Genomic DNA, 23430 nt, shown 5'->3' on the forward strand with positions numbered 1-23430 from the left:
TCCATTTTCACGTGTCTCAGCAAGTCATCTCTCAACCGAGAGAAGCACTTTGTGAAATCTATTTCTGTGAAAGGTGCTATAATAAATAAACTTTTTATTATTAGTATTACATAATAAATATAGATATAAATATGTCCAGTAGATCTTCAGAATCGTACTAAACACTGTACTTCCAAAGCAAAACCCTTACCAAGTGTTAGGCCGATCAGATGAACGTTTATGGTGAAAGGACGGATGGAGACTCCCCCCTTTACAGCTAGTTTCTCACAGACCCCAGTATTTACCAGCCATCTTTGTTTGAGAGATCCTTTAAGGGATTGTTTCATTAAGTGTAGTGCTGTGAAGCTAGGGCCTTGCCAAAGAAAAGCTTTGGCAAGGCCAGTCCTTCATTATTTTGATCTAGTGTCTTGCCTGGTGCCAAACCCCACCCAGAGTGCCCCCCATCATGATAAGCCCAGGGTTAATTGGACATATTTGTACTAAAAATGGACTGGCTCCATACGGCTGTAAAACATCTGACGTCCGCCCTGACCTCAGAAAAAAAACGCCATCATTTGATAGCCTCCCCTGTTAAGTTGGTGCGTCAGCAGAGGATCTTTGATACTGTTTGTTTGGACACATATCTCTTCTTCAGTCTCGTCTTTTTCAATGACATCATTCGCCTGCTCTCTCATTGGACCAATTACCTGTCATTCTGAAAGTATGACCAATGGCTGCCTGTATGCTGGTGGTTCAGCTGTGGGTAGTGTGGCAGATGCAGTGCTGTAGCCATGGCGACAGTGGATGCTGAGTGCTGCCACGACTTGGTGTAGGCCGAGTCTGAATGGGGATGACATCACTCTGAGAGACAGGAGAAAAACATTCCTTCTGTTCCTGTGTCTGTTTTTCTGCCCGACGATAACACCCACTGTTATTATGAGACAAAGACATTTGTTTTACGTCAGGCCGAAATACCAGGAAATTAAATGTCTGTCCTGCAAAGCGGACAGAAACTGCTTGTGATGTATTGTGTTAAAAGCACATTTTATTTGTTGTGTTCTGTCGCCAAGAACATACAACAGTTATGAAAATGTATTTGTTGATATTTCAATATAACTTTGCCCAAAGTCACAACAAGTTTTCAATGTCTTTGTCTTAATCATATTCCAGGAAAAGCCTTGATTGTGTAAATATAGTAATATAATGTAATTATATACCATGAAATATAAAAAAGAGTAACAATAATGAAAAAAAGATATAAAATAAGCCCACATTTTTTTTATTCAAAGTGTTTAAACATTAAAAAAACTAATATTATTCTAAAAAATAAATACATTGAGCATTGAAAATATCACAAAATATGGTGAGAATTTTTTATTTGTTTTCACTGAAATACAAAAATGCCAGAAAAAAACAAAATTGTAAACAAGACAATAAATAGTTTAAACAGTCATTTCAAATGTTACAAATAAAAGTGAAATATATATATATATTTGTTTAAATGTCATTAAAAAAAACAAAGGAATTGTCAACAGCAAATTAGAAATATAAAAAAATGATTATGAAATTATTAAAATGAATTGCAAACTATTGCTAACATTTAGATTAATAACAAAAAGTAAAAAAACATAACAAAACATTCAATGTAGTTTTGCTGACTGCAGCTGTGTTGAGTGAGCTATCTTGTTAAAGTTAATGACAATACAAATGATAATACGAGTTTACTTGCTGGTTGTCACTTGTTTTGCTGTTTTCCTCAGCATGTTCACTTATGTCATTTCCCAGGGGGCAACATTGTAACAAACATTGTACCTTCATTGTTGATGGATGCTGCAAACCTCTTCTTCACTGAATCTCCCCCCCCCCTTCCTCTCCCTGGCTCTGACTCACCGCTCCGGGGATGAGGACCCGGCCCCTCCCTCAGATGACATCAGTGAGCTTGAAATAGCAGCAGCATTAAAGCTTCCAGTCATGGGAGACTGCTGAGAGGCCTGCATCCCTGAGCAACCACTTACAGCCATGGAGGGGTGAGCAGGCGGCGGGGGGACAGACAAAGGTGAAAAAACACAGAGGAGATAATAAAGTGGTGGGAGCAACAAGTCATAGAGAGCTAATAACACAAGTAGAGGCAAAATGCAAGAGTAGCAATTATAGTTTTTATTGGTGGATTTTCTCCATCTCTCAAGTTTCCTTGTATAAATAAAGCATAACATAAACATAATTCTTCTATAGAGTAAGTGGTGGAAGAGGTGTGCAGATTGAAGAAGTACCAATACAATGTTATAAAACGATTTGTTACAAGAAAAAGTCCTGTGTAGTATCAAAAGTTCTTCTTTTAAAAGCAACTTCTTTTTAAAGATAGCTGCAGATTTTATTGCTCCACCTCTTACTTCTCTTTTTAACCTCTCCCTCAGCACAAACACAATTCCAAAAATATGGAAGTCAGCTTATGTTCTGCCTTTACTAAAAGGTGGGGAGGCCACCTTATTAAATAATTATAGGCCCATCTCTAAATTGTCAGTTCTGGCCAAGGTTCTTGAAAGCCTAGTGAGTGAGCAGGTAAAGGTGTTTTTAAGTAACAATGACCTACTATGTAAACATCAGTCAGGTTTTAGAAAGCAACATAGCACCATCACTGCGACAATGAAAGTGGTGAAGGATATTACGGGTATCTTAGACAAAAAGCAGAGTTGTGCAGCTCTATTTATTGATCTTTCCAAAGCTTTCGATACCGTCGTCGATCATCATATCCTGAAGCAGAGGCTACTCAGTATTGGCAAATCCAGCCATGCAGTGGGGTGGTTTGTGAACTACCTCTCTGAAAGGTCCCAATGTGTTCGCTTTGATGGGCTGTCTTCTGAGTGGTTAAACATTACTAATGGTGTACCACAAGGTTCTGTTTTAGGACCACTTTTATTCTCCATCTACATCAACAGTTTAGGTCAAAATGTGGATGGAGCAACTTTACATTTTTATGCGGATGATACCGTGATGTATTGTGCAGGTCCCCCTAAGGAGGCTGTTGTTAAATTACAGGCTGTTTTTAATATTATTCAGACTCAGCTTTCTGAGCTTAAGCTTCTTTTAAATGTTGATAAAACTAAGGTAATGCTATTTTCAAAAGTCAAAAAGACACCAGAGCCTGTTTTGGATATTGTTACTGCGCAAGGAAAAGTACTCAAAGTGGTTGCCTGTTATAAATACCAGGTATCTGGCTTGATGATTGTCTCTCTTTTAAACTTCAGGTCAATAATCTGCTTAGAAAGCTGAGAGTGAAGCTAGGTTTCTTTTTCAGAAACAAGTCCTGTTTCTTGCTTGAGGCCAGGAAAAGGCTAGTCCCTGTGACCTTTTTACCTGTGCTGGACTATGGTGATCTGATCTATATGAATGCACCTGCCCATTGCCTGGAAAAGTTAGATGCCGCCTATCACAGTGCGCTGAGATTTGTTACTAACTGTAAAGCACTTACTCATCACCCTGTATGCCAGGGCAGGTCTGCCTTCACTAACTGTTCGGAGACTCAGTCATTGGTACATGTTTATCTATAAAACCATGTTGGGTAACTACCAACTTATATCTGCTCACTGATATCACAGAGAATCGCAAGTAGCTATTGCCTAAGATCCCAGGATGTGTTTTTATTACATGTGCCAAGTTCTAGGACTGTTTTAGGTACTAAAGCTTTTATGTGCGCAGCTCCTCTAGCATGGAACACTTTGCATTTTCTTTTGAAACTGAGCATTTTGGTTCCCCTGCATCATTTTAAAGCTTGGCTGGATGAAATGCTATTTGATACTCTTGGTACCTGTCATTGTAAATAGGTTTGTAAATTGTACCCCTGTAATTATGTTGTATGACGTCCTTTTTGTTTTCTGTTGTTTTTCTGTTTTTCATGTGTAATCAACGTGCTGCAGGTCTACCTTGAAAAAGAGATCGTTGATCTCAAATGGGATTTCACCTGGTTAAATAAAGGCTACAAACAAACTACCATTTCTGCCGAGGTCCAGTAAACTTGGTAGGATGGTAAAGCAGTCTAAAGGGTTAAGGAATGCTGGAAAGATAATTTTTACATAAACATAGATACAACTTTTTACAAAACATTATTTTAAATGTAACCACAAAAGTGGAAAGCTAATTACAAATTAAACCAAAACCTTTTTGGCTTTTGAACTTTAACAAGATATGTAATTAGTTTTATTGAGGCTTCAAGATTTCACATTTCGCAAAAACTTTACAAAAAAGTCAAATGAAATAGAAGAAATCTGTGTATTTAAAATATTTTCCCTCCCTTAAATCATCCCACAACCACTCAGATTTATCTGGTGACCCTTTGGAGGGGCCTGACCCCTAGGTTGGGAACCGGACTAAACCAGCGACTGTGTTCGCCATGACAGACAGTCTGTGGATTGTACTTGTTTAACTGTTGTCTAGTTTCTGAACAGATATGAGGAGCTGTGGCTCTCAGGGCTAACAGCTAACTGCTGATGTTGGTTTTGTGTTTCGCATTGAAGATGACGTCACGGCTCCGCCTACACTGCGTTACTATAGTTACTACCCCAGCTACTAAACTGTAATGGAAACGCAGCATAAAGTGAGCCAGGCCTAACTATACCGTACTAAGCCGAGCGAGGCCCTGCAGTGGGCCATTAGTAACCACCTCTGCTAAATTGAGTCAAATGGTATTTTCCGTAGAACCAGTACCTTTAGTTGTATTCTATTTATAGTACATTACTTGTGTTTAAGTGTGAAGTGTCTTATTTGTTGTGTTTTTACATTGTGGTAGTGGTACTACACTGCTACCATATGGCAGTAGAGTAGAGCCAAACATGTGTGTATGGATACTTTAAAAAAGGCCAGCTGGTGAGTAAAGTTTTGCCCTCACTCCCTCCCTTCCTCCCTCCCTTCCTCCCTCCCTCTGGTTTCTCTCACACCCAAACACTTACTGTTTATCTTTATCTGTCTCCTTCCTGTCTCGTACACAGGACAAAAAAGCCACACTGGACGCCACCTGGAGCCATGACACCACCCTCTCCCAGCGTGGAACCCCCCCACCCCCCACAGAGAGACCCTCCTGTGGAGGAGCTTGGGCTGTGTGACCGAGCATGGCGAAGAAGTAGGTCAGGAGACATGAGGACTGTGAGCATGAGAATAACACCCGCCGACAGACAGCCAACACCACTACATCCTGTCTCTCTGCAGCCATCACAACAAACCCACTCCCCTGACCCCCTCTCTGTGTGAACAGTGTCTGCTCCTCACAAAGTAGAGGTTACATTTGATTCACACTGGGGGCCTGCAGCTCTGAAATATATATGCACTCAAAGTACCACGGGGTACCTGGAATAAAAGCATCCACCGCTCAGTCGCCTCCAGCCTGAGTATTTTGTAAAAGATGCAATATTATTTCTAGAGAACCAGGCCTGAACACAGAATATAATCTTATTTAGGAAATATACAAGATTAATGCAGAGATGGACAAAGTACTCAGGTGTTTTATTCAAAGGGGCCCCATGATGCTCATTTTCAGGTTCATACTTGTATTTAGTGTCTCTACTGTGACATGTCTCCATGCTTTAATGTTCAAAAAGGCATTTATTATTCTCACACTGCCTGTGCTGCAGCACCTCTTTTCGCCCTCTGTCTGAAACCAGAGCCCAGTCTGCTCTGACTGGTAAGCTGGCCGGCTCTCTTTTGATTGGATAGTGGCGGTCTAATGGATAGTGAGGTGGGGTGAAGATCGGAAGGTTGTGAGTTCAAATCCCGCCTGGAACACAACCACTAGTGTGCCCTTGAGTAAGGAACTTAGCCCTTAGCAGAGCCCCTTAGTTACTCCCTGTAATTGGTCATTATAAGTCGCTTTGGATAAAAGCGTCAGCTAAATGAAATGTAATTGCAACATAGGTAGTCCAAATGTTTGGAAATGCATGTGTGTATAATAGGAAGATGAATCCACGAGGATATCCATCCAGGACAGCAGTGGTGCCCACACTTTTTCAGCTTGGGAGTACGAAAGATAGAAAGTAATTATGCGCCCCAACACCCCACTTCAGAAATGTTATATTATATCACCAACATCCATTTGCATTCAAATATGAACCGATTCGTTTTTCGGAATCAAAGGTCATTGTCACTGTGACCTTAAAAAAACACGTTTCTGACTATAACTCAAGAATTCACATAGTTTGAACAATTTCATACAAAATAAGGTAAAATTCTGAAACAATCAAAACTCTTCTATGAACTTATTACACAGCATACATCGATAAGAAACACAATCTGCTTTGGATTTATTAAACTAATGTAAAAATGCTGCGTGTTGTAGCTTTAAGAGCAAGACAGTGAGTGTGAGATAAATAAAAGGCTGACAGGCTGCTTTTTTCTTTGCTTGAAGACTTGCCAGACACCTCAAGGACATCAAAACACAAGGCTGTGTGGGCCTCAGAAACACAAGTGTGGAGACGGACAGGAAGCACTATGCAGGCGAGAATTAAGTATGTACTGCCATAGAAACTCCACAACAAGTCTCAAGTCTGATTAGATGATTCATAACTGTGCTGCAGCAGGACTCATCTCAGTCCTTTAGAAACATGAACTAACAGAACTGATCCAAGTGGATCCACAGTTATTGATATCCCATCATACTTTAGGATCAGAGATGTTAAACATTTGCAGCCATGAGGACATACATAAGTCATGAGAGCAGCTGCAGAGCTTACCTACAGTCAAACAGTTTAAAGGTCAGTGCAACCAAAATCAATCAATCACATATATATATATATATAGAGCACATTTAAACACAACCGACGCTGACCAAAGTGGTTACACAACCCAAAAAAAACAAAAACCTTGAACAATTACATTCAATGATTCTCTCTTCTAAACCATCAACGTGCATGTTAGACCCAATTCCAACTAAGCTGTTGAAGGAAGTTTTTCCATTAATTAGCACTTCTTTATTACATATTATGAATATGTCTTTATTATCAGGCTATGTTCCACAATCATTCAAAGTAGCAGTGATAAAACCGCTTCTTAAAAAGCACAACCTCGATCCAGAGGTTTTAGCCAACTATAGACCTATTTCTAATCTTCCATTCCTCTCAAAAATTCTTGAGAAAGCGGTCGCAAAACAGTTGTGTGATTACTTAAAAAACAATGATTTATTTGAAGATTTTCAGTCTGGCTTTAGAACACATCATAGCACAGAGACAGCTCTGGTTAAAGTCACAAATGACATTCTAATAGCCTCAGACAAGGGACTTGTCTCTATTCTTGTTTTGCTCGATCTCAGTGCTGCATTTGATACTATCGACCATGATATCCTATTGCAAAGACTAGAGCACTTAGTTGGCATACAGGGAACTGCTTTAGGTCCTATCTATCTGAACGCTCTCAGTTTGTACGTGTTAACGATGAATCTTCCACGCAAACCAAAGTTAGCCATGGAGTGCCACAGGGCTCAGTGCTCGGACCTATTTTGTTCACATTATATATGCTTCCGCTAGGCAATATTATAAGGAATCATTCTGTAAACTTTCATTGTTATGCGGATGATACTCAACTATATTTATCAATCAAGCCTGATGAAATTAATCATCTAAATAAAATTCAAGACTGCCTTAAGGACTTAAAAACGTGGATGACCTTAAACTTTTTGATGTTAAACACGACCAAAACTGAACTTGGCCCGAAGAATCTACGAAACAAATTATCTAAAGATATACTAACTATGGATGGCATTAATTTGGCCTCCAGTGAGACTGTAAGGAATCTTGGTGTTATATTTGATCAGGATTTATCCTTTAACGCCCACATAAAATCAATTTCAAGGACCGCCTACTTCCATCGACGTAACATTGCAAAAATCAGGCATATCTTGCCTCAAAACGATGCAGAGAAACTAGTCCATGCATTTGTTACTTCTAGGCTGGATTATTGTAACTCTTTATTATCAGGGAGTACCAAGAAGTCAGTCAAGTCGCTTCAGCTGATTCAAAATGCTGCAGCTCGTGTACTAACCAAAGTTAGGAAAAGGGACCACATTACTCCTGTTCTGGCTGCCTTACACTGGCTCCCTATAGAACACAGGATAGAATTTAAAATTCTTCTTCTCGCCTACAAAGCCCTTAATGGGCAGGCGCCATCTTACCTTAAAGAACTCATTATACCCTACTGTCCTACTAGGGCATTGCGTTCCAAGAATGCAGGGTTGTTGGTTGTTCCTAGAATCTCTAAAAGTACAATGGGAGCCAGAGCCTTTTCTTATCAAGCTCCACATTTGTGGAATCAGCTTCCAGTTTGTGTTCGGGCGGCAGACACCCTATCCGTTTTTAAGAGTGCGCTTAAGACCTTCCTTTTTGATAAAGCTTATAGTTAGGGCTGATTAGATTCAGCCCCTAGTTTTGCTGATATAGGCTTAGTTTGTCGGGGGACATCTTACTTCTTCCTTCTCTCTGTCTATACCTGTGTACTCTCATGTTCCGATTAACCCAACTTCCTTTCTTTTTGGTGTCTATATACGCCGGGATCCGGAGTCATGGATGATCCTGCGGTCCTGGATCGCGAGTCGTGGCTGTGGTCCTGGATCATCGGTCCTGGATGGATATCCTCGTGGATTCATCTTCCTATTATACACACATGCATTTCCAAACATTTGGACTACCTATGTTGCAAATGTATTATCTTTTCAATTTACACACGGCATCTATTGCACGTCTGGAGTCAAACGCCAGAGAATACAAGTACGTTTTTAGCCTGGATTTAAAGTAGTCAATGGAGGGGGCCGATCTGATAGGGAGGGGGATGCTGTACCACAGTCTTGGGGCTGCAATAGAAAAGGCACGTTCGCTCCTGAGTTTACGTTTAGATAAAAGTAATGCACACATTAATGTATTAGTTATTATTGTCTAATTATTTAACATATTATAATTATTTTTCAAAGATCCATCCATCCATCTTCTCCCGCATATCCGTGGTCGGGTCGCGGGGGTAGCAGTTCCAGCAGAGAGCCCCAAACTTTCTTTTCCCTGGCCACATCAACCAGCTCTGACTCGGGGATCCCAAGGCGCTCCCAGGCTAGCGAAGAGATATAATCCCTCCACCTGGTCCTAGGTCTACCCCTTGGTCTCTTCCCAGCTAGACGTGCCTGGAACACCTCCCTAGGGAAGCGCCCAGGTGGCATCCTAACTAGGTGCCCGAACCACCTCAACTGGCTCCTTTCGACGCGAAGGAGGAGCGGCTCAACTCCGAGTCCCTCCCCGATGACCGAACTTCTCACCTTATCCCTATGGAGACACCAGCCACCCTGCGGAGAAAACCCATCTCGGCCGCTTGTATCCACGATCTCGTTCTTTCGGTCATGACCCATCCTTCATGACCATAGGTGAGGGTAGGAACGAAAATGGCCCGGTAGACAGAGAGCTTTGCCTTCTAGCTCAGCTCCCTTTTTGTCACAATGGTGCGGTAAAGCGACTGCAGTACCGCTCCCGCTGCTCCAGTGGCGGTTCTAGACCAATTTGACTGGGGGGCCACTGGGGGGCCAGTTATTTTCTGAGGGGGGCACAATAAATGCAGGACGAAAAAGAGAACTAGACAGTATGAAGTAATTGCGCATAAGAAAACAATGCAATAGAGTTATTGGTATTTGTTTCAGTACACTTACACTGAACAAAAATATAAATGCAACACTTTTGTTTTTGCTCCCATTTTTCATGAGATGAACTCAAAGATCTAAAACATTTTCTATATACACAAAATAACCATTTCTCTCAAATATTGTTCACAAATCTGAAAAAATCTGTGATAGTGAGCACTTCTCCTTTGCCGAGATAATCCATCCCACCTCACAGGTGTGGCATATCAAGATGCTGATTAGACAGCATGATTATTGCACAGGTGTGCCTTAGGCTGGCCACAATAAAAGGCCACTCTGAAACGTGCAGTTTTGCTTTATTGGGGGGGTCTGGGGGGGTCCAAAAACCAGTCAGTATCTGGTGTGACCACCATTTGCCTCACGCAGTGCAACACATCTCCTTTGCATATAGTTGATCAGGTTGTTGATTGTGGCCTGTGGAATGTTGGTCCACTCCTCTTCAATGGCTGTGCGAAGTTGCTGGATAATGGCAGGAACTGGAACACGCTGTCGTATACACCGATCCAGAGCATCCGAAACATGCTCAATGGGTGACATGTCCGGTGAGTATGCTGGCCATGCAAGAACTGGGATGTTTTCAGCCTCCAGGAATTGTGTACAGATCCTTGCAACATGGGGCTGTGCATTATCATGCTGCAACATGAGGTGATGGTCGTGGATGAATGGCACAACAATGGGCCTCAGGATCTCGTCACGGTATCTCTGTGCATTCACAATGCCATCAATAAAATGCACCTGTGTTCGTCGTCCATAACATACACCTGCCCATACCATAACCCCACCACCACCATGGGCCACTCGATTCACAACATTGACATCAGAAAACCGCTCACCCACACGACGCCACACACGCTGTCTGCCATCTGCCCTGAACAGTGAAAACTGGGATTTATCCGTGAAGACAACACCTCTCCAACGTGCCAGACGGCATCGAATGTGAGCAGTTGCCCACTCAAATCGGTTACAACGACGAACCGGAGTCAGGTCGAGACCCCGATGAGGACGACGAGCATGCAGATGAGCTTCCCTGAGACGGTTTCTGACAGTTTGTGCAGAAATTATTTGGTTATGCAAACCGATTGTTGCAGCAGCTGTCCGAGTGTCTGGTCTCAGACGATCTTGGAGGTGAACATGCTGGATGTGGAGGTCCTGGGCTGGTGTGGTTACACGTGGTCTGCGGTTGTGAGGCCTGTTGGATGTACTGCCAAATTCTCTGAAACGCCTTTGGAGACGGCTTATGGTAGAGAAATGAACATTCAATTAACGGGCAACAGCTCTGGAGGACATTCCTCCTGTCAGCATGCCAATTGCACGCTCCCTCAAAACTTGCGACATCTGTGGTATTGTGCCGTGTGATAAAACTGAACATTTTAGAGTGGCCAGCCTAAGGCACACCTGTGCAATAATCATGCTGTCTAATCAGCATCTTGATATGCCACACCTGTGAGGTAGGGGTGTTGAAAATAATCGTTTCTACGATGCATTGCGATGCGGACGATTCGGTCTCGATGCAGTGACGGAAGATAATCGGTTATAGAGTAGTAACGTTGCTTCCTGATTTTCCGGCCGCGGCTTTACTATAACGTCACTTTAATATCAAATCGGTCGGTGACGCAGAGATCAGGGAACAGACGTGACAGCGGCACAGCAACACCGAACACCGAGCAGTCTGCTTTATCCACCAACACAAGAACACCAGTCCAGAACCCACAGCAGAAAGACCCGCTCTGAACACTCCGTGTCGCTGCGGCTCAGAGACACAGACAGGGATTTATGTTTTTCAAAAATAATCGCGTTACAATCATGTCAGGTTTTTGGTGGATTTAATTAAGTCTTGGATTGCAAAGTATGAATGTCCTCTAGCAATTTCCAGACGATAAATACGTGTTTGTGAAGGCAGGAGGAAAAAAGCTTCCGCGATCACCGTCTCCTCCGTTCCTCCAAGCCACGCCCCCTCCCTGAAAATAATGAGTGACAGGCTGATAGTGACCCGATAGAAACTTTATTATTCACTTAATCACTGAGATATAATGAAGCTAACTTAGTCTCATACATTCATGGGATGTATGCAACAGTAAGACAGAGAATGTGAGTGTGTACCCACATGCACTATTTTAGTTTGTTTATGCTGTTGTAAATACTCCTGTTGTCTGCTGTGTTCAGACTCAAGTCCTGTGTGTGATGCCTCATTCAGGACATTCAGTGTCCTTTTTTAACAGAAGGCCGTGGCTAGAAGCTGCAGCTAGACTGCAGAAGCATTATTTTTTCTGTTTTTGAGGATGGAACAACTTCACACACGGAGGCTAGACCTATACAATTCATTTATTTTGGTTTATAAATTAATGCCAAGACATTTATGTTATTGATTTCTGAAGCACTTTCTAAATAATAAAAAGAGAGTTCATATGTATTTACTGCATGTATGCATTGATGAAAAATAAGCCATGTGCAGTAATATAGAAAATTGAGGATGCAACGCATTGGTATGAATCGTGATGCACCGTGATGCACCGGGATATCGAACCGAATCGAATCGTTGACAGGATAATCGTAATCGAATCGAATCGTGAGACCAGTGAAGATGCAGAGCCCTACTGTGAGGTGGGATGGATTATCTCGGCAAAGGAGAAGTGCTCACTATCACAGATTTTTTTAGATTTGTGAACAATATTCGAGAGAAATGGGTATTTTGTGTATATAGAAAATGTTTTAGATCTTTGAGTTCATCTCATGAAAAATGGGAGCAAAAACAAAAGTGTTGCATTTATATTTTTGTTCAGTGTATTTATTTCAGATAGATCTTATAGTTATTACTGTTAGCTTCAGCTTAAGTTATAGTGCAATGTTTGCACTCACACCATATTTATATAAAAATAAAGGGAATGAACAGTTACATCTCTACTTTACATAAGGGTGTCTGCACAATCTCACATTACAGCAACAAAATCCTGCGGTTTTTGGCAAACCGAGTACCAGAAAATATACATTTAAAAAAAACAAAACAATTTTTTTTCATTGTTAGGGGGGCCACAGGTCAGTGTTAGGGGGGCACTGGCCCCCCCTAGAACCGCCCCTGCGCTGCTCCGATTCTCCGGCCCATCTCACGCTCCATTGTTCCCTCACTCGAGAACAAGACCCCGAGATACTTTAACTCCTTCACTTGGGGTAAGGACTCATTCCCTACTTGGAGTGGACAGTCCATCGGTTTCAAAGATCTTTTTATTAATTATAATACATTTTACCTCGTCCTCATTTAAAAAAAATTGCGATGTCAAAATAAACACCCCTCAGTATAAAACAAGATGACTTACAGTAAAACAAGCTGCAGCCTCAGACATGAATGAATCATCAAAGGCGTTGGAAAACTGTTTACCAAACAGGAAGTATATTTGTTTGAGCTGTCTGCTATAACCCATCTGAATACAGAATCATTAACCAGAATAAGAAAACGATGATAACAGATAACAGATGAGAACCCAAGTTTCTAACTTGCATGAATTAAGCTTGCACAAACAGTAGTTAGCAAATGTTTTACCTGTAGCACAGCTGTGGCTCATGAATTGTAAGGTCAGTGGTTCGATTCCAAACCCCAGCAGTCAACAAGTCACAACTTAAACTCAAATTGGTTTATCAATTCACTGGTGTAAATGTTTGTCAATGTACGTTTTTCTAAGCAGGTGGCCTCTGTATAAATGTGTGTCAATGGGTATATGTGACTACCATATCAAAAAGCACTTTGAGGGGTTGGAGAGACTCAGAAAGTCCATTTACCATTTCCCCTTCCCATTGCAATCGTGTGGAGTACCTGAAACCAAAATTAAAACTGTGTATGTAAAAACCAAATATAGGATACAAGCACAACCTGTTTTCTAACCAAATTGTATTTGATCTTTTATTTGATTTATTCATATCTTGGCCTGACATTTTAAAAGGTTATATTATTCTGGAATACAGTGGTATTCAAATACTTGCAAATGTTACTTTATTATAAGTAGCTGTACTACAGTGTAAAAATACTCTTACATCTTACTTAAGTAGAAGTATTAACTAAATAAACTTAAAGTACAAGTTAAAATATGTATTATGCTTCATTTCACAATGTAGAAATGTAATTATTGAATCATTAATGTGTAATCATAGGAACTTCGTAGGAACTTTACAGCAGGTAAGGATATTTGCAACTACATTATATAATGCTGGGTAGTTTGAGTAATTGTACTTAGTTACATTCCAGCAGTTTTAAGAAAAGTATTTAAATAGTTTTGTTGATGTAAGCCCTTAATTGCTTTCAAGAAAATCATGTGGACATATATCTGAGGAATACACTTTGAAACCCATGAAAGATAACTAGTTCCCCTTTTTCAACAGCTTTGTCGGGTCATATGCAACGTTTAACCAGAGTGAAGTTCTGAGAAGTGTAAACTTGTGAAGAGGAAGTGTGGCTGCAGACTACAGCTGACCTCTGGGTCAGCAAGAACAAAAAAGAAGCAGCATCAGGGAAACTGTGCAGGTCTCTCTCTTTTAAACTAATTACTTGACAGTCTACCAGCCTCTCTCCCGGAGACCCACACATCAGCAAGTGAATTTCACGCTCCACTGATTGTTCTATACTTTAAGGGCAATTTCTGACATATTTCCTGCCAGGCTTGTAATATTTAATCAGACGTTTGGCCTATGTGCTGAACTGACAAGGTTCATTTTATCCTCTTTCACAGGAATCGCACAACCGCCCCAGACAAGTTCCTCTTTTTTTTAGCTCTGTACTTCTGCAACACAATTATGTTTGTTTTCATAATGTGTCATGTGTTGTGGCTTTTTCACACATTTACCGACTGTGAAATGGCTTTCACATTTGCTCTATTTTAAATGTATCAAAATGACCTCAAATATATTAGATATTTTGTAAATGTTAGACAATCTGCTCAACACTTTAGTTATTATAAAAAAGATGCAAAAAAAGTGACATATTCAATCTCTTCTGATGATTAAATACAAGGTAGTATATGCTTTTAAATAAATATTCACACTTTACTTTCCAATACCTTAACAAAACAGTCCCTACAATTCACAACTTCACACATCCACAACTCAATGCCATTGAAAATTTATTGTGATATCTGATAGTTTACATTAGAGTTAAAACAGACAGAATGCAAAGCAATGTAGTCAAATGAAAAGCATATAATAGTTTTGTTTTAAATTTAGGAAAAAAATTAAATAAAACAGGCACAACATATAGCCATTATAAATACAACATGCTTTAGACCTTAAACTGTGGTTTAAAAGCCCTAAGAAAATAACTTGTACAGTCTTTTCCCCTGTAGGCTATACCAATCTTGCCTTTGATTACGCTTTGGGTACAGATATAGAAAGTAACAGAGCTTATGAAGTTGGTAGCCAGTGTCACAATAAAACAAAAATAACAATAAAAAGTAAACAGTTTTTCAGCAGCAAATATTAGCATTTTCATCCAGGCTGCTTTGACACTGTTGTGTTCAGAGAATCAAAACATTCTACCAAAAGACAATGTCATACGAGATAGGATTTCTCCTCTTTCATTTTGGTATAGAATTTAAATCTCCAGGAGACGCTCGACCCCTGACTTCCTTCCCGGCATTAACACATGACACTGATGCATTCGGTAGAACCTGGGTCTTTTTGGTACACACCGGTGGTGACACTGGCAACTGCTTTTTGTTGATTCAACTTAAACTGACTGAGCGCAGGGCGAGTAAAGAGGCTCTGCGAGCAACCACTGCTGGCGCCTATGTGGAGGTCCATTGGAGGAACTGGCTCTGTGCATGGAACAGCTAACAAGTCCATTCAGTTACCATAGGCAGACATGAATGGTCTGGTAAGGTAGTTTTTGTTTGTTTGTAGAAAAATGTATCTACCAGTGTCATTGGAAAAGGTTCATAAAGTTATAAATCTAAATCAAGGGCTGGATTTAGACATTTTCTGATATGAGTCTGATGTAGGTTGAACAGTTTTAACTCCTGTTTGTTGGGTAGATCATGATATATGATCAGACTTTTGAAAAACAGACAGCCAAACCTGAACTTTCAGTCTCAGTAGTTTTCAAGTGTATCACCATGAAATGGCCCACAAAGTGGTGAATACCAGAGTTCATGAAATGTAGCCCTAGCACTGATGAAAACAAGAACACAAAATATCAATGAGATCCCTTCGTAATCGCTTAAATGCACCATTAAAGAGAAACACAACACCAGGCTGAGGAGTTTTGATTGAATGCTTCTCTGTTTGAAGGTTCTACACCCTGCATCACTGATTAGTGTAGTCCGAAATGTACTCTGTTGCACCTTTTACTCAACCAGACACTGACGTCAAAGGGTAGCGACCGTAGCGACACACCCTCAGTGGCATCCATTGTTTTTGCAACATACTACTAAGCTAGCTAGCTAGCCAATTCCACTATACTAACATGCTACACTGGTTACATAAATAAACAGCACCGCAGGCGGCTGGCCAGCGTTAGTTAAACGGACTCCGTTGGGAGCTGGCTAGCTCATTTATTTTTCAATATTCACATCGCTATTTTCCGAGTGCAGTGTCTCTAGGAACGCAAGGCTTTTTGTCAGTTAGCGCGTTCATCTAAAGTGAGTTGTAAAAACAATCGACGCCCCCTGAAGTAAACTTCTGAATCATGGCAGGTGAACATTTGAAACACTGACTGTTAGCCAAAACAGTTCCCCTTTAAAAATACATGTGCGCAGTGGATTGTGGAATACTGAGTGCTTTATTTGAAGAGTAGTTAAAAATAGTCCCACAACTGGATGTAGAGACTGAGCTTCGATAGGTAAGAAGCTAACTTTATCAAAACAAGAAATCAATATCAGGGAAGTAACCATTCATTTTCGGTCACAACCAGCAAAATTAAGAAATACAATCAGATACATACAGCCAGCGGTGACAACAGCTAAGAACCTCCAAAAAGGCCGCCAGAGTGTGCGTCTCATCCCCTGAAAGCCCTGCTGACTAGTGGTGAAAGGGTCTCCCTGTGACACGGTGGGAGATTCCAGCTCGCCCCCCTATGTCCACACGGCTCAGCAGGGACCTTAACATCGGCCCTCTAACGGGCTCTCACCAAACAGGCTAAATAAACAAGCTAACAGAAAAGCAACGTAAAACAATGATAAATCACTTCCAAACAAACTAACCTGGCTCTCGACCTCACGGATCACCGGGAGAGAAACCAAACAGCTGCGAAAGAAGGAAAACATCAGGACAAATAAAAACGCTTCCAAACCAAAAAAAGAGAAACAAATAAAGTGTCTGCGGAAAAGAAACTAAACATTCACCTTCGTGTGCCGGCCTGCATGCACACACACAGACACACTCACACAGTCAGAGGTACAGTGAACAAAAGTGCTTCAAGTTGGGGAAGTAAAAGAACCAACCCAGTAGAAATACGTATAAAACCTTAAATATGTTAGTTTATGTACAAAAACTTTAACACGGGCCAATATTTCAGCTGTTTATGTCTTTAAATGTTCAAGTAGGTATGGGTTTGCATTGTCATCGTTTTTTAGGATAAAAAGGTCATGTGATCTGACTAACCTTGCCGGCAAAGTAATCAATCACTGCTGATTTTTAAATTTCTCCCATCCCGCCCAACCTCCACCTGCTGCCAACTTTTTTTGTTATCCTTACAATAAAAAGTCAAACAACAAGCCTAAGGCATCCCGCATGCTCCAAACCTCCTCCTCTATGCTTTACTCTGAGAAATATCCATCTGTTTTTGCACCTCTAAATCTTAAATGTAGAAAATAAAAGTGTTTATGTAAAAGTTTCTGTTGTGAAAAGAAAAGAAAAAAGATACATTTTATAAGGATCTATGTGAAAAACAATTCTTTTGAGGGCCACAGAAGGGGGAAGACACATGTTCACAAATAATTTTTCAAGTTATGCACTGCACAACAGAAAAATAAGAGGGGAGATTTGAAGAGGCACAAGATTCATACGGCTTAGAGGCAAATCACAAAGAGACAATTCATATGCTCTAAGAGAAAGATAGAGAGAGACGGATAAGCATTTAAAGTGCAAAAAGACCTACAAGAGCGAGAAGGAAATGGCCGCATTTCTACGATAGCAGCAAAGAATCGGAAACTAAACTTTTCTTGAGAAAAACTAAGAGGAAAAGCATCAGTTGTTGATCTTATTGAAGTAAAACCAAAACTTGTAGAAGCATCTAGCTTCAGTCGTAACGAAAAACTACGAAAACACCTCAAACTGTCCAGGTCAAACTTTCTTTCCGTCTACAACAATCTGTCGTTCATCTGTGAGAAAGGCCATTTAAAAAAACAAAAGTATAAAAATACAGACAAGAGCGAACTAAAGTTTTGCCTCTAAACTGAGATGAACCAAAGGCCTCTGCAAAGTGCAAACGAAATAGCAACGTTCAAGTACGTCACTGTGTAATGCATGACCACACACACACACACACACACACACACACACACACACACACACACACACACACACACACACACACACACACACACACACACACACACACACACACACACACACACACACACACACACACACACACACACACACACACACACACACACACACACACACACACACACACACACACACACACACACACACACACACACACACACACACACACACACACACACACACACACACACACACACACACACACACACACTCACTCCAATATTTACGTACGATGAACAGTTTCATAGCATCTATGGATATGTAACCATAGTATGCGTGTGTATATATATATATATATTCATATGTAGTTGTCTCTCTGATTGTTTCATTACTAGACAATGGAATAATACAGTCCGCCTTAATGCTTTATGACATGTGGCCACTGATGTCAGGTTCCCCAGTCTAGAAACAATTTTCTCTCCTTTTAACTTGTGGTACTGCTGCAAAATGGGACCAGCCACAATCGCACTTAGCCAAACACTACAAATATTTAAATATCTATATATATATATTTATAGTTATACATATCCATTTATGTCCAACAAATCGGAGGTGCTGCTCCTTATGCTTTTTGGGTGCTGAGAAGTACCAGAAGGGGGGAGAAGTTAAGAAAATTAACAAGAAAGAAAAAAAGATAAAACAATAAAAATATATCAGGAATAACATCCCACACTACTGCATCCCATCCTTCGCCAATTTTTTCATCTTTTTTTTTTTTTAAAGCAAGATGCTGCTACATATTTGTAACTACATAAAAACTCCCTTTCCCCTCCGCTCCCCACCCGTCCCTGATTGCTCATTTGGACATCAGCAAAGAAAAGCATGCTCAGCTAAAGGCAAAGAGACAAATAAAAACCAACAACAACAAAAACACACAACAGGACAGACTTGACAGGGAATAAAATGCTAACCAGTAACACCCATCTGCTATCAAACCAAGTCCTGAAACTCAGAAGATAAAGATATAGTAAATAACATTAAAAATAAATCGTCACCCGTCTCGCTGGGTGAGCAACATAAAGAAAACAAACACATGTCCTCTCAGTGAAGTCTATCTCCATTCGCATAGTGGTCGCCATGACACCACAGTCACTTGTTAGCGTGGTTCGGTGAGGGGAGAGTGAGGAAAGCAGACCCCAAAAATCCCGCTCTGTGAAGGAGAACACACACTCTTCAAAGTAACCACAGCACTCCAGTTGCTCCTCTGTCGCCATTTTGTCCCTCTCACGATGAGCAGCTGGGTGTGTGTGCGTGTGAAAGAGGCGATGGGGTGGAGGTTCGTGGAGTTTTTCTTTTTAAGGGGGCTCGGGAGGGGGCAAGGTGGTCGATGGTCATCGCTCCATGCAGTTCACTAAAAAGCATTCCAAGGTCAGAGAGTGAGAAGAGGAGCATCACTCCCATCCGTTGTCTTTGATCATGTGTGCCAGCTCGATGATGAACTTTCCCTCTTTGTACTTTTGACTGCTCTCAAACGCGTGTTCCTGTCAAATAAAAACACACAGGAAAGGGACAAAGTTACAAGCAGTGGTGAGTACATATACTCAGGTACTTGAGTCTTCTTTTCATACCCTTTACTTCTGCTCCAATACATTTTCTATATATCGTTAATAGAGTACCCGTCAGTATACGTACAAGTAAAGCTGAAACATTAGTAGATTCATTCATTTGTTATTGGACAGAAAAAGACGTCATACCATCTTCTAAAGTGCAAAGACTTTCTGCTTTTTAATTCTTAAAGTTTATTATAATCCAATATCAAAAAGGGCTTGTACATTTTGCACACTGTGAAGGTGTGACTAAGGCATTTCTCTCCAATTAAAAAATATTAACAAACCAATTAATCAAAAGCAGCAGAAGCATGCATAATGATAAAGAGAATGGTGGTAAAGTATGGCTGTGAAAACGTGCACTTGTGAAATGCTGTATTGTGAACACATCACCTGCCAAGGTGTGTTCCCTGAGGGTGGGTGAAGGGGGATCTTGTTCAAAATAAATAAAGAAGGATGCAAGGTAATACATGGGATGACCTGTGATTCACCATTCCTTATATTCCAAAACATATATTGAGAAAATAATAAATACTCACTAATCTGTAGAAAAAAACTAAAAGAATCACTCAACCTTAACAGACAGTAAAATCAAGCGTTCACATTAATGCAAAAGTAAAAATGATTTAATGATAATGATTGAAAGCTCAGAGGAAAACAAATATTAGGTAAGCCTACCCACAAAGGGAATTTAAAAAACAAAAAAGGTTTTAAATTAATTGACTTTAACATAACGTAAAAAAGTTTGCAGTAACTAGGCAGTACATTTAATTTGGGGTCAAACAGGCAGAAAGACTATGAAATATGCACAGTCATTTATCTGGCCACATTGTGCATTATTGTAGATAAACAGGACACGTTTCCTAGCTACCAAACCACCTCTTTCAAATGTCCTGACTCCATGTCTGAGAGCACATCCTGGAGTGCTGGATGAGTTCCGCTCAGCTCCAAGAGACTCCTGTCCATGCGAGTCTGTCTCCTGGATTATTTGCTCAGCCTTGTAAACCAGCTTTGCTCTGCTTTTGCGTGTGAGGCTTTCTTTAAGAGTCTAATTGTTTTTGTCACTGAAGGAGCAGCTTTAAGTGAGTCTCTGTCTTATCATTTGTTGAGTTATTTTCCTCCCTTCGATGGTCTCGTCAGACAGTTACCGGGACGCGCCTCTTCGAAATGGCTTGGTATTTAATCACTGTAGACTCTCAGAGGTACCAGTCTGGAGCCAGCCTTTAAGCACTGTAATTACCTCGACACTAGGAGACCACAGAGTGCTTAATCTCTATGCCTAAATATAACCCTGAGCAAATAAGAAAAACTGTCACCGTGGTTTTAACAAGCAATGCTTTAACGAGAGAAACCGTGTTCCTTCGACCCTTTTATAGCATAATTTGTCCCCTAGCAGGCCAGGAAGCCACAGAGTTGCCCGACAACGCAGTGGCAGGCGTAAACGGTGCATCAATAGACATTTAGATGGGACAGGAAAAGAGCTGGGGTAAAAGTTGAAGGACTTACATATTTCCAGCCAAGGGTGGTTTTACAGTTTTCACAGTAGATGTCAGCCACAGCATGTAAACCTGTGAGGAGAACCCGCTCCTCAGCTGGCCCGCAGCCGACATTCACCCTGCAGGGGGGGGGGGAGAGAGGGACGTGGAGGTCAGGGAGAGCGGGAGAAGAGCGGCAAGAATCTTTCACTGAAAAGGTGCATCCTGTCAGACAGCGTTGTTCATCCTTTTTTGAACAGCGGTACACTTTTTACATTAAAAAACAAGCAAAACGGTGCCCCATTGTAGCCCAGCCATTCAGCATATGCAATTACAGTTTAATGATGAGTCTCTCAATTTGGTTCTGCTACAATGGAACTGGCTTTGAGAGCTCTCTCAGACACCTTTGTGGGTTTTACCATTATAGTTTCTCAGATAGATAATAGTCCGTGTTCTTTTTTTGAAGTGAAGGGTGTTTTGTTTGGAGATTAGTTTTCTAGCTGGCTTGAGACCACAGACTGTTGGATCGCATTTGCAGAAACCGATTAAGTCAAATTGGACAATATCCCAAGGCACACCTGACGATCTCTCAGAACACACGGGTGAACTACGGCACAGTCACTGTTGTAGGATATGGTGAGTTTGACCACATGGGGGAAATAACCTTAATATTGCTATTGTAATGATATAAGGTTGACTACTGTGGCTTCAATAAGATATTTACACAATGACATATTTGATAAATAATCGTCTGGAATGTGGAAATTGTGTGTGTGTGTGTGTCTCATACTTACACTGAATTAAACAGATAGGCTCTTCCTTGACTGCCTTGAAATGACTGCAATGAGAAAGAGAGAGAAACATAATGTGAGCAGACGATACACGGTACAAGAATGTGAGCAACTGCCGCCCTGGGGTGCTTTTCTCCCAGTATCTGCTGTGCATACTTGTTATCCACCTCGTCACAGTCCCACACACACATTTGGCTGGAGGTGAGGAATACAATGAGGCATCGAAACTAGTCTATTATCTATTAACGTTAATGACGAGAGAGATGTTGTTTGTTGTTGGACTCCTTATTTTCCCCTCGAGTTGTCCCTGCTGCAAACTCAGGGCGCCAGGCTTCATTGTGGGAATGCAGCGTTACAGATGTTCAGTGTATTCTCAGAGGGGAAGCTTTGACAATAATGTTTAGCGAGATACAGTTCATAGGATATTACTGCACACACAGACAGCCCATTACGAGTCCTGATTGAATCATCTTTTAAATCCTCGTCAACTCCAAATGAGTCCATGCTGGAATCTGTTTGCCTCTATTTCGGAGGAATTGCATTATGTTAAAGGTCCCCGTGGAGACTTTTTCTAAACAAACACTGTTTTGTTTGCACTCTGTTCTTTGGAACAAATGTACATGTCAATGTCTTAGCAGAGAAAGAGAGCACGGTGTGAACAAGTCACTGTGCACATCTCAACAACGTTTCCAGCGAGGAGGGTTCGAAAAACACGTCCAAGTTCCTGCAGGTAGCAAAGATAAAGCCACACAAACGCCTTCAGACAAACTTTTCCTTTATGCTGCCAAGTACTTCAGCCTTAAAGCAGTAAAACCTTTAAAGGTCCCATGTCATGGCCATTTCAACTGATCATGTTTCCATTGTTGAGGTCTACTAAAATAGATTTAAATTGTTCAATGTTCCAAACTCACATTGGTTTCTCAAACAACATCTCTGTATAGTATGTGTATTCACTCTCCGTCCTAAACGGCTAGTTGGAGCTCCTGCCCCCCCCCCCCCTGTGAGCCCACTGTGCTCTGATTGGTCGGGACGCTGCGAGCTGCTGCGAGGAGCGGACAGGTTTCCGTGTCGGCGATGCAGCGAGAACAAGGGAAACTCATCCTGAGCACACACAAACACTCACAGCCGAAGTAAAAACAATAAGTGTGGCTTGATATGGAGTAAGACATTTTTTTCTAACGCTGTGAGAATGGGTCTGCAGAGAGCATTTCTCCGCCATCCCAACTCGTCTATTACCTGCGCTCAGGGAGCTCTATGCAAGTCAATGGGGACTCCCTGTTAGTTAGCCAAGGGATCCTGGTGTGTGAGGTGCTCCGCGGATTGGTCCATTTGGGCCAATCCGGTCATTTGTTGTTGATTTGTTGTTGATTTGGGTATTCACACGTCGCAGAACCCAGGAAGCAAACAATGGAAAATGAGAAATCTCCAACGAGGCATAGACAGGTCTTTTCTGTGTTAGAGTTTTACTCGCTGTACAGGGTGTACTTTGTCTTTGAGCA

At 41.1% G+C, this 23430-nt stretch overlaps 1 protein-coding gene across 4 annotated transcripts in view; it reads right to left on the reverse strand.

The window, feature by feature from the left end:
• Nucleotides 1-18280: 18280 nt before the first annotated feature.
• The window catches only part of ypel1 (yippee-like 1), a 32387-nt gene continuing 27237 nt past the window's right edge, over nt 18281-23430 (reverse strand). For all 4 annotated transcript variants that reach the window (XM_071204255.1, XM_071204254.1, XM_071204253.1 and 1 more), the window contains exons 4-6: nt 21935-21978; nt 21172-21280; nt 18281-19599 (exon numbers count right to left, since the gene is read on the reverse strand). In XM_071204255.1, coding sequence (XP_071060356.1) covers nt 19510-19599; nt 21172-21280; nt 21935-21978 — 243 coding nt within the window. In that variant the 3' untranslated portion in view covers nt 18281-19509. The remainder of the gene's footprint in view (nt 19600-21171; nt 21281-21934; nt 21979-23430) is intronic.

Source organism: Pseudochaenichthys georgianus, chromosome 9 (assembly GCF_902827115.2).
Source record: "Pseudochaenichthys georgianus chromosome 9, fPseGeo1.2, whole genome shotgun sequence".
Classification (NCBI taxonomy): Eukaryota; Metazoa; Chordata; class Actinopteri; order Perciformes; family Channichthyidae; genus Pseudochaenichthys; species Pseudochaenichthys georgianus.